Source organism: Pezoporus wallicus, unplaced genomic scaffold (genome assembly GCF_028554395.1).
Source record: "Pezoporus wallicus isolate ANWC-B61680 ecotype Strahan unplaced genomic scaffold, APGP_CSIRO_Pwel_v1 contig_6814, whole genome shotgun sequence".
Classification (NCBI taxonomy): domain Eukaryota; kingdom Metazoa; phylum Chordata; class Aves; order Psittaciformes; family Psittacidae; genus Pezoporus; species Pezoporus wallicus.
Genome location: NW_026639755.1, coordinates 2,653,295 through 2,665,870, shown reverse-complemented (window position 1 = coordinate 2,665,870; position 12,576 = coordinate 2,653,295). Strand labels below are relative to the sequence as shown.

Here is a 12,576-nt window from a genome sequence, read left to right as displayed (position 1 = left end):
TCTGTGGAAAACTGTTAGAGAATGAGCTTTTCTGGCATTCCTCCCAGGAGCTGCAGTTGCACCAGGTCAAATTAAGAAAGAAATAAAGATGTCCCCAGATGGGATGTCTGAGTCACTGCCTCTCTAAGGAAGAACTGAGGTGAGACCATTGCACAGGGAACAAAAGGAGGCAATAAGTACATGATTTTCATGTCAACACCAGTGGTTCTTAGCAAGGCCCCAGGGTGCTGTGATCCCAATCCTAAGTGGGGCTGAGCCCTGCTGAGCTCCTTCAAGGACTATGAGAGATGCAGCTATTCTCTTCCTTTCCACGTGAGCCCCTCTGACTGCAGTTTATAAGCCTGCAGTGGAAAATACCAAACTTTTAATTAGATCCACAGAGACATCCACAAAGTTGTCCAAATGAATCTGAAACTAACTTCCAGTAACATCTAGAGCCGTACTCTCCAGGTGTCTGATCCAGTCTGCAGCTCATTTTAAACAACTCTGGAAGGCTTTTAGGGTAGACGTAAAGAGAACCATTAACATCATCTAGTGTCATGTATATACTCCTTTCATATGACCAGGGTGAACTTTCTCATTGCTTAGTCTCACGGTGGTCCAGCTCCACCTTCCTCTTCCCCATCCCAATATTTATAAGTCCTTGCTATTCCACTGGCATTTTTTCACTCTTTTATGGTTTTAGGTACTTATATGCAACTGTGATGCTTCTATGATGCTATGATTCTTCTCTTGCCTTACAGCAATATGAGGTCATGTCCTTTTGTGTTGAGTCCTGCCATTTTAGGTTCATGGGATTATCTTGTTGAGAGCTTGACTGATGATGTGGATAAGGAAGGGTGGTCACAGAGTGAGACCTAATGTGATGGGCTATCACATGGCAAGAGGAAGAGTTGGAAAGGGCAGCTAACAGGAACCTCAAATTTTCAGAACGAGTGAAGGGTAATGCCCCTAAGGGCTGTGAAGAGGCTGAGGACATCTGTACTGATCACTTCACAGAAGCCATTGGATGCCCAGGAAAGCTGAAATCCCAGAACAACCATGAAGCAAGTTCTCAGTCAGGTGATACCCCTTTAGATCTGTTTTCACAATGTCACTCTTCCTTCCTACCTTCATCTTTTCTTAACTACAGGAGTTCAAGTTAGTCTTTTCCAGGGCCTGTAGCTTCATTATCAGTTTGTCTTTTTTTATTTTCACTTCCTGTTTTCAGTTCAAAACAGTTTAATCCTCTCTTTCATTACTTCCTGTTTAAAATCTGGCCTTTCTCTCTCTAGTTCTAAACCAGTTTTCTTCCAATAACTTCATTTTTTTCCCATACAGGTAAAGCTTGTATGTTTATGACAGCATTCACTGATACACGCCACCATTTTTTCAGCAGAGATGCAAGACAATGCCTTTGGCTGGGTTAGAGTATGAGTAAGTACGATGAGGTGAAAGAAACGCCCCACCTTTAGCAAACCATGAGGAGTCAAGTGCCAGGCTGCCTACCTTTTATTTTCTTTTTTGGCAAAACTCTGTTTTGGCTGTCTTCTGGTTCAGCATCTTTCCTGGAGTGAGTTCCCAGCCGGTGCTTATCAAGCCAAACAACAGAAACTCAGCGAGAGCAGAGTGATGCTTGTTCTCACCAAGGCAAATGGAAGCCAGTCATCCTGCTGGTACCACCTCACCCAGTTTCAGTTCCTGGTTCCCAGAAAGCTCTGAACATTATAGCAATATGGAAACCCTGCTTCTCCTAAAGGCTATGCACAATTGTTCCAGCGTCTTGTCTCTGTGGGAGGCAGCGTTTCTTGACTGCTGTTAACAACAAAATAGGGACCCAGTACCTGTTAAAAAAAGTCTTTTTCAAGATGCAGCAATTTCCAGCCCCTGGCCCAGATACATCCTGAGCATAATCAGCCTCACTGGAGTCACAAATACACTTCCTCAAGTGATAGTAACATTGATTTTCACATTGCCACTATTACGTTTTCAGGAGGGTGAACCTTACATTTTGCCAGTCACCAAAACCAATTCAAGCAATTTACCTTAAACCTGCCTTGATTTCTCTAGTCAAATAAGTCACCAGAATGTTTCTGAATAACGAAGTAGCTTCTGCAGCTGCTTTTAAAGCCAAACTCTTTGCTTTCTACAACAGAATGATACCCCCAGAGGATCAACATTGCCGTGCTTTTGCATTCAAAGATCTGTGATCTTTCTTACCCTCTTTATTCCCTTTTAGCACTGGCTAGTTACTTCATGTTGCTCGAACATTGCTTTTGGCCTGCTGAGCAGCTTTGTGTCTCTGGGTTAAGTCAGAGCCTAAGGGCTGTCTGGGCTGAAAGCGCTGCTTCCTGGGCTGTCACTGGAACCGGCCATCCCTCTGCTCCAGGCTTCCTGGTACGTGTTTCAGCTCTATCCATTTTTGCCCAGATTGCTCCCGATTACACTAAGCTTCCTAGAAATGCTTTCCAGCAACTTCATCGTCTCTCTTGCCTTCTTTGGGGCAGGCTGGCAGTTCATGGGTGTGGATAGGCAAGTGCAGCATTGGTCCTTTTTTTCTGAAGACCAAGGGGAACATCCTCCGAAGCGTGTTGCAATTGCTGATAGAAACTGATATGATGTGATTCATTAACTGTAGATGGATTCCAAGAAGCTCTTTATACAAATTCGGGCCAAGGCAGGCGAGTCCCAAAGCCTTGCAGGTGTGTACTGGGAAAATAACCACACAGGTAGAGTGCGGGGGAGAAGAGCAGGGCTGAACTCTGCAGCAAGGAGGAACATACATCTCTGACACTCTACAGACATGCAAACGCTAATGCTAACGCGCAGCTTTTTTTAATCTATTATGAATTTGGCTGTGAGCTGATGCAATGAAAATGCTGGGAACCTGAAAGGTGTGGTCTAAAGGAGGAAGTATGGAGTCGCTTTGACATGCATATTCTCATCCTCTCCTGCTCATTGTTTGTCTGGTTGCTGGCACTGGGATGCATACCTCACTCCAGCTAACGCTCCCCTGTTTGGTGAGCCATGTTTTGGAGGTAATGTGTAGGCGTGTGTTGAAATGCTGCTGGGAGGGGTAAGCTGCATGTTACTAAATGGCAGCTTATCTAAACACACACAAACTGAAACAGTAATTTGCCTTACTTATCCAGTGTAAGGCTGGGCACTACTGTAGAAGAAAATAAATCGGTGCATCTTACTGCTGATTCTGTAGGATTGGTTACTGGGTACATGCTTATTCACCTAGGTTCACCTCCAGTCCAATAGCAGAAAATGGCCATCTGAAGATGAGAAAGTTGGAACAGACTTGTCAAAATAGTTCCTTGCAATTCTTTATGCATTGTCAGCAATGTAGCAGATTTCTCCTGCGGTTCAGGTTAAAGATGAGGGGACATATAAATTAAAGTAAGAAATAGCACCTAAGTCCCTGAATTTTATTTTATAACGCAGACAGAAACTATACATAAGTTAATCAGCTGCTGTTCTGAAATTCTCAAAGTTTGCTAGAGGGAGAAATCTTACTCTGCAAAGCATTTGACTAAACTAGATTCATCACTGTAAAGATTTACTTCCACTTATAATCTTCCCAATTTGCTAGGTGGAATTATAAAATAACCAGCTCCTCAGTTTTACTCCTGGTACAGCTGCAGAGACAACATGCCACAGAGAGAGGCTTTAGGGCTGTTGTTTTATTCATTACTATACAACGCCACCTACAAATTCCAGCCAGATTCAGAATTCAGCTTTGTAAATGCTTTTAAGGACATTCTGTGCCCTGAATTGTTTGCAGCATCTTAAACAATAAAAGTGTAGGGAAAAAAAGTTGAAAGTTAAGGAAGTGAAGTGGGAGACTAAAGAGGATGGACTCCACCTCTGCCAATCTTCAATTCCAAGAAGTGACATGACAGGTTTAAGAAAAGAGTAAGAACATTTAAATACAACGTTGGATTCTGAGTTCAGCATAATTTCATGGTTGTGGCACTACAGAATCTCTGTTAGTGGCCTTGGAGGAGCTAAATCTCTGCAAGTAGTCCAGCCTGTGACAGCAAAGCTCCTCAGCTACACACAGATCTGCTCCTGTCCATACTGGATGTCTGACCAAGGCTGAACAGTACTGTAGACTCAAAGGAAGATTTAAATGGGGGGGGGACGGACCATGGAGATCTTTACACCTGCTCTGAGCACAGCTAGCACCAGAGCTAGATCAGGATGCTCATGCCCTTGTCAGGTTAACCTTTTGCAGGGCCTGTAGCTTAATTCTCAATGTGTGAACATCCTCAAGGAAGAAGACCTCCCGACCTCTCAGGACGCTGTGCCAGTGCTGGACCACCCTCTTGAGTAGGAGGGTTTTATTTCTTTATAGTCAATCAGAATGTTGTGAATGTTCCACTGAGAGTACTCTGGCTCGCTTGTCTGTGTAGCTCCCCCCAATAGCTAGCTAAAGTCATCAGTTAGATCGCTCTTTGGCCTCCTCTTTGCCAGGCTGAACAAACCTAACTTCCTCAGCCTCTCCATGCTCCTCTTGAGCTCATTATCATTTCTCCTATGAGGAACTGCAACAGTGGACACAGTATTCCAGATGTGGCTTCATGTGTGACAGACAAAGGTGAATGATCACTTCCCTTTACCAGCTGGCTACATACTTGCTATTGCAGCTCAGTATGTGGTTGGCTTCCTTGCCTCTTCCTGGCTCATGTTCATCTTGCTGTCCACTGGAAGCCCAGGGTCTTTTCTGGAGAGCTGCTCCCAACACAATTAGTCCCCAGAGTGGTCTGATGCATGGGGTAGTTTTGTCCCTAGGTGACTATGCCATATAGATAAAATATTACAGAAGACTATTTTGAAAGGTAGACTTCCTCTCTAAACAGTGTTCTGGGAAAAATCCTAAGGTACCATATTTATGTATCTCTGCCAAGCTCAGTTAAAGGAAAGCAGTTACATTTTATGGTCCAACACTTTAACTTTGCTTCTCTCTTCTATCTATATAAGCTTACAGATCTCTCTAATGATTCCAGTGTAAGTGACCAGGAATGAACCTAACAATGGGAATAAAAAGAAATCTGGCCTGAGTAATTTCAGTCCTATCCACCACTGAACAATGATTTCATCTGAGTCAATAAGAAATAATGGATCATCTGAACTGCTGAAACCTACACACACAGTTCTACAGATGGCTTTGAAGTTTTTATATCTGCTTTGGTTTGCCTTTAAGTGTGAGCTTGGTTTAAGCTTACTTAAAGACCTCCTGATTTATTTCTATTTAAGAAGAGCAGCGATGCATCCTGATAATTAAATCATTGCCTTTTCAGGTACAAGCCAGACCAGTGAACAATCAGCTCCTATCAACTGCTTCAGTGGAAGGAGCAAGAGCCCTCTAGGAGGGTGCCACAACACTGCCTTATGCTGAAGGTGCAATTGCATCCTGGTGCTTGATTTAGAGAAAAACTGCAGACTTCCTTTTCTTGGGAGGAATGGGACTGCCTGTCATTCATGCAAGGAGGGAAGAGGCATCAGGGAAGAGGAGAGACCTCTGGGTCACATTATATATAAGGAACTGGATCCTGCAGAAAAGAAGAGAGGATGATTATGAAATGCTGAAAGAAAACATTGCCTCTAAGGACACTCACAGCCAGAGGGACCCCAGCCTGGGCAAGAGGCAGAATCTCAGCCCAGTCTGAACTGCACACATCATCAGGAGGAAGAAGTCTCTCTCTCCTTATCTTCTAACGCAGAGACGGTATGTTCTCACTGAAGAGATCAGTTTCAAATGAAAAGAAGGGGACCTCTTTTTTCTTACCCACTCTTTAGCTTTGTTGTGTTTAGTAGAATCCTCCTGAAGTCTTGGTACTTGAAGTGAGGGGAGGCACAGCTGATTCCAGTCAGCAGTCATCATGTACCAACCCATCATCCCTGTTTTCTGTGAAGACTGACTACTTGCATGCAGTGTCAAGAAAGCTTTATAGACAGACTGTTTAGAAGAGCTATCTGGGAGGTTCTGCAGCAGCAAAAGGTGGATGTAGGAGTTAGCCATGGCTTTATAAACCCTGAAAACTGGGTCTAGAAGTAGTCCTTGTTGCTGTTGCAGGACCACTGCTCCCTCTGCACTCTCTAAAGAGCTCCTTCTCCATCACTGATTGTCCGGTTTCTTTTTGTCTTGAGCCTTATAGTAAAGTTTCTTCCTGAGTTTGTAATTTTGCTGATTTATGCTCTGAAGCACAGAGATTTAATTCCTAGTTTTGCACCTGAGGTGATATAATTGTGGATGTTTGCATTATTCACCTGAGTCCCCAGATGTTTTGAATCCTGCTGAGATGCTGGATCACAAGGAAACCAGCACATTCTAGTGATTGGAGTAGCAAAAATAAAGGCAAAGGTGTATAGGCTTATCAGATTCACTTCCTCAACTTTATTGATTAATTCTTTCTGTACCTTTTTAAAGATGTCTTCTTTCCAGGAAAATCCATGTCTTCACTAACAATTTTTTCCATCAGCTTCCCATTTCCTCTATTTTTTTTTCTTGATGGCATTGGAATATTTAATGTGATTTTCCAGCTTCTTTCATACTTAAATATTGCTGGATTTTTTTCATATGATCAGAAGTCTTCAAGGTATTTCTGCTTTTATTCCTGTTTTACAGAAAGTGTAGAAAGAATTGGAATTATTCCTTATAGTGAATATTACATTACATGATGAACACATGAGCAATAAGCACTGTTCACCTGTGACCAGTATATGTAATTTATTATTATAAGGCTCATGTAATTTATTATTATAAGGCTCTCTACATCCTTGTCTTTTCTAGATTTTTACAACTTAAACAGCTTTGCATCACTTCACATTCCTAAGAACTTTTCATTCTTCCTGTGATGAGCAAGACCTCATTCTATCTAAGTCCAAGCTATTAGCTTTGTATTTCCTTTATTACAGAGCACATTGCCATGGACATCTTTGTTTTGACTTTGGAAGTTCATTTACTTTAACTCTGATGCCATAGGGCTCAGACAGGCATAAAGACATAAGCAGCCAAAATGCCAGCTCTAATTTTAGAATCCTCATGTCTAACCACTGACCCCTTCCATTTGAAACCCTGTTTCCAAATGAACCTTGAGGCAGATCCGTTGGAGGGGAGGGAGAAGGCAGGCAGTGAACACCTTGAATTCCCATTAACTGGTGTCAGACTGTAGAGCACAAACTCCAGCTCACTGTCTGGTTGTCCCTGTACATCTCTGGCACAGATGTACAGAACTGCAGTATTGGTGTGAATAGAGAACAAACAGGTCTGCCGAGGAGTGGAAGCACCAGAAAGAGCAGTAGCAGAATGTCTGCAAGACCTAAGTGTTGATGGTCATCAAGATCCTAACACATCCACACATCCATCTACAGCTTCTTTCGACACTCAGATTAGGAAGGAGCATCCAATTACGACTCTCAAAAGCAGGACAGGATGGAGTGCCTAATCAGTGTCAACTCCTAACGGGTACATAATGCATGTTCAAAGCCTGCACGTGATCACCAACCTAAGAACAACTCAGAAGACGTGATGAAGACACAACAGATGACATTCCTTGTCATCAGCGTCATGGTGAAGAATCCTAGGCAGATCATTTGGGCACAAGAACCTTGGTGGCTGTGAGAATATGGGTCTGAGAGTGTGTTAAATGAAGCTGAGTGAAATCAGTTTTGGTTTTAAATGAAATCACCTTCCTCCCCATACAGTGAGCTTTAACATTATTTCCTATGTGGAACTGATTGTCAGGCACTGGGTCAAATTCAACTGTCTCCCTTCTGTTTCTCTCCCTTTAGATGCCATGTGAAGGCTGCATGGAGAGGGACAATAAGAGCACTGATGCAACCATGGAGTTCCTCCTGCTCGGCTTCTCCGAGCTGCTCTGTCTGCGAGTCCTCCTCTTCCTTATCTTTCTCATTGTCCATTTGGTCACACTGGCAGGGAATCTGATGATCTTCATGGCAGTGGTTATGCAAACTTGCCGTCCTCCCATGCTTTCCTTCCTTTGCCTGCTCTCTGCCATCGAGCTCTGCTATACCTTAGTCATTGTCCCAAAGGCACTCCTCGGCCTGATGGTGGACGGCAGCACCATTTCTTTCATAGGCTGTGCTGCACAAATGCACCTTTTTGTGGCCCTCGGCGGGGCTGAATGCTTCCTCCTCGTAGCCATGTCGTACGACCGGTACGTTGCCATCTGCCAGCCACTTCACTACATGGCTTTGATGAGTGAGGGGTTCTGCCTCAGGCTGGCTGTGGCATGCTGTCTGGGAAGCTTTGCTATAGCCCTGGGGTTGACAGTGGCTGTTTTCCGCTTGCCTTTCTGTCGGTCTCATCGTATCAATCACTTCTTCTGCGATGTCCCTGCTGTGCTGCACCTCACCTGTACGCAGGGTTATTCCCCTGAGCTGCCCTTGCTGGCTGCCTGTGTGCTCCTTCTGCTGTTCCCCTTCCTCCTTATCCTGACCTCGTATGTTTGCATTGCTTCTGCTTTGTTACACATCACCTCCTCCATGGGAAGGGGCAAGGCCTTTTCCACTTGCATTACGCACTTGGCCATCACCTTGCTGCACTATGGATGTGCCACCTTCATGTACATTCGTCCTAAGTCCAGTTACTCGCCAGCTCGAGACAAGATGGTGTCTCTGGTCTACACCAACATTACTCCATTACTGTATCCCCTCATTTATAGCCTGAGGAACAAGGAAATCAAGAGGGTCCTCAGGAAAATGTTCAGGAGGAAGAAAATAGCTCAGCTGAACTCTGATTCTATCAGAGCTGTTATATGCGTGTGTGGTAAATTTTAGTACAGCAAACGTGCTTGTTGGAAAATGGCCTCATAACCATGTTAGGACCAGATCCTACAGCAAATATCCAGCCAGAATTCAACATCCATCAACACATGAATGACAAAAAGACACCTCTGCGAAATAAAACCACCCAGACCTAACAAACAGATAAAGGTCTCTAACACAGCACTTTACCTAAAAGGAAATGCTGCAATGACTTTTGAGGATGAAGAGCTTTGATCCATTTGTGGTCTCACTTCTGTGATCACAGACATGCTTACAGTCACCATCATCTCAGCAGAAAAGATCAACACAGAATTATTTAAAGCTGCTGCATTGGTTTCATTATATTTCCGTCAAGATGAAAGTAGAAACTGGAAACTGGGAAGTAAATAAAAGAGTTTAGACTGGTAAGTTCATCAGAACAAAAGATCTCAAGGTGGTTATGGGAAGGTTGGAAGAAGAAAACCCATACCTAGAAAGAAAAGGAAATTAAGCAGTGGTCTTCTCTGAATGTAGGAGAAGACTGCATTCCAGTGTCCCATCACTGGATCATTCATGTAAAATCATCTTACTCTGAGTTATTCTAGATAATGAAAATGAAAGTGTCATTGATTTGACAAGAATATGACTTTCCTATGCTGGTTTTGCAGGAAGCAATCTTTCGTTTTACATGTTTGAATTGTTCCTATGGCAACAGAAAGGCAAAGAAACTGGTCTTATCGGGTGACTTTTACCAGGAATGACTGTATCATATAAACAAGGATGCCTGAGAAGTGCTGAAATCCATTGTTGTAAGATTAATAATACCACTGTCACTGTTATTGTCATTTCTTTAACAAAACCAGTGAGTTACAGCACATGCTGGATGCAGCAGACACATGAGTCTGAAAGGTACAATACAGTGTTATTTTGTGTGTTTCCTACATGTAGGCAGAACAGGATGACTCAGATAAATTATGGAGGATCAGTTTCGGACAGGAACAGGGGGGGGAAGAAGAAACTTCGTTATTTTATTCAATACTTCCCTCCTCCGTGTCTCTTTAAAACCCCAAACAGACCCTATGATCCAGAACCCACTCTTACACATCAAATTGTCAGGGAAAAGTAAAATAAATTAAAAGGCTTGCTTCTGTTTCTCTCTCTAATCCAAAGGAATTTCATCACCTCAGGTGCCCTCAGCTTTTTCCCTTGGCAGGCTGAGAGAGCAGAGTGATATTTGCTTTCTCTGGGATACAATCATTAAAAATTATGGTAAGTGGATTTGAATAATGTAAAAAATTGGCACTGTAGCTAAAGAAGTTAACTTGGAGCCATCAGACAAGAGAGAAAAGTGGAACTGAAAACTCACATTAAAACCTGTCTTCAAGTTGACAGTCTAGTCAGCCTAAAACACTAACACAGACTACTGGCTCTCATGTCAATGAATACCTAAGTACTGCTGTAAGCAAAGGTTTAGCTTCATTATTTAAAAGTATCAAAGTTGTAGTGAACATTTTAATCACCTGCCAGTTCTTCCAAAAATGAGAAGGGGAAAAGCACATTACTTACAAACAGAGAAGCAGTTCAGAAGTACATTAGAGAAGTACTTTGAATCAAATTCTATTAAGTAACTGTAATGACCATAGGACAAAACGGAAGCATCAATTCCAAATCCTATCAAGTCCACCAAGCCTTGAAGTTAATCCTGCTGAAAGCATTGGGCTCAAGTACAGACCTTTCTGAGATTAGTAGGATTCTGCATCAGAGGTTTCTAACCTGCCACTAGGAGGTATTGATATGCTCAAATCATAAATGGCAATAAAGGACAGAAAACACTGAGGTTTGTAATAGTGTCAAAACCTTGATAGAGGCCCTTGGGTTTCTGTAGCTGCTGTAGGAATGGGGTACCAAAGATATAATTGTCTGCTGCTAGCTATGAGAAGATAGCAGGGTTGTGTCCTTAAATAAAGATGCTCCTTCTGAACAACTGCACCTCAGCAGGTCTCTCCTCACTGCAAGAATATGGATGATGCCTTTGGGAAGGACGACATGACTGAAGCTGCAGCCAGGCTAGACTCCCAGCTCTTTAGCTCTGAGATACATGTGGGAAGCACAACAAGCAGTGAAGGCGTTCTGCAAAGACACTGTCTCCACCCAATGTCCTTGCAGATGAATAGAGTGAGGAGATATCCCAGAGCATCTCACTACCCTCACCAGTATTCCCACACCCATTCACAGCCCTTCTCTTGGCCCCTCTCTTATGCCCAGCTGTGTTGAGTGCAGGGCTTTGCTGTATAGATCTGTAGAGAGAACTCAGGGATGAGAGTGGGAAGAGGGAAGCTTATGAGGCAAGAGCAGCAACAATGTGTAGGAGACATCAGAACCGCTTTCTTTTTGAATGTTACCTTTCAATTGCCTGGAGCTGCCTGAGGTCCCTCTTCCACACACCCACCATCCACCTTTACAAGTGGCTGTTTCAGTGCTATTGACCCAGAACTGGGTTAGGGCTCAAGTGAAGTAAGACAGAAACATCCCTGCTGCATGAGCACAGGAAAAAAAATAAAGATAATCATAGAATCACAGAATAGTTAGGGTTGGAAAGGACCTTAAGATCATCCAGTTCCAACCCCCCTGCCATGGGCAGGGACACCTCACACTAAACCATGTCACCCAAGGCTCTGTCCAACCTGCCCTTGAACACCGCCAGTGATGGAGCATTCACAACTTCCCTGGGCAACCCATTCCAGTGCCTCACCACCCTCACAGCAAAGAACTTATTCCTTATATCTAACCTAAACTTCCGCTGTTTAAGTTTTAACCCGTTACCCCTTGTCCTATCACTACAGTCCCTAATGAAGAGTCCCTCCTCAGCATCCTTTTCAAAACTTCACAGAGAACAGCAGGATCCAGTCAGGCAGTGCAGAATTAGGCAAGCATATGTTCCATCTCCAGCCAAAGATGGATAGGGCATCACAACTGTTTGGGTTGGGTAGGGTTTCAAGACCACCCAGTATATGAGTACAGCTGGGCACCTGCATTCCATAAAATGGTCCTGTCCTTTCTCACAAGAATGCATACACCTCCAAATCTGCAGAGGCCTGACACTGGCAAACACAGGTTTTATGAAGTTTTCCAATGAAACTAGCTAAAACATCTCTAAGAATCCCTTCATGGTTTATACAGCTATAAAAAACAAGTATTCATCCTTCCAATTAATTTTGTCAAGGCTGCCCTGAACGAGGCACTGGATGAGAACACAGATCAGTGCTTTTCTCAGTGGTTTAGCACCAGTAAGGCTGTAAGATCACATAAAAACTAAGGAGAATTTGGAGGATGATGGCAGAGACATTGCATAACATTCAGGGTACTCAAGATCCACTATCTTGTATGGCACCATTCAAAGAGGTACCTTCACTCAAGGAGATACTTCAAGGTGGTATCTTGAGTGCTACCTACCAGTACCACTGATACTGGTAGGACACCAGTGAAATCTCCTTTTTAGTATAGAGAAACCAGTGAAAGCTCCTTTTTTTTGCACAGTCATGTTTTGCTGGCAATTCAGGTAAGAGATTCCCTAAAAATTGTTCCTATAAATAATCAGCCTCCTAAAGGACTTAAATGCACTTGTATTGTTTCTTTACTTTTCTAGGAGTCTAAATACACAAAGTTTACTAAGGGAATGTGTTTCTGTTATGGATTAGGAAAGTGGAAATTCTCCCAGAAGTCCAATTTTAAGAGCATGAAAGATGTTTCAGTGTACTGACTTCCCTGTCATATTATCACAGCCTATCCACCAGCCTCCCTTCTTCTTGATTCTTCAAA

At 43.2% G+C, this 12,576-nt stretch overlaps 1 protein-coding gene across 1 annotated transcript; it reads left to right on the top strand.

Annotated features, from left to right (window-relative positions):
• The first annotated feature begins 7,309 nt into the window (after window positions 1-7,309).
• Window positions 7,310-8,790, top strand: LOC130602786 (olfactory receptor 10AC1-like). The gene has a single exon (XM_057416008.1). It carries the CDS (start codon window positions 7,783-7,785, stop codon window positions 8,788-8,790), a length of 1,008 nt encoding a protein of 335 aa, XP_057271991.1. The 5' UTR covers window positions 7,310-7,782.
• The last annotated feature ends 3,786 nt before the right edge of the window (window positions 8,791-12,576 follow it).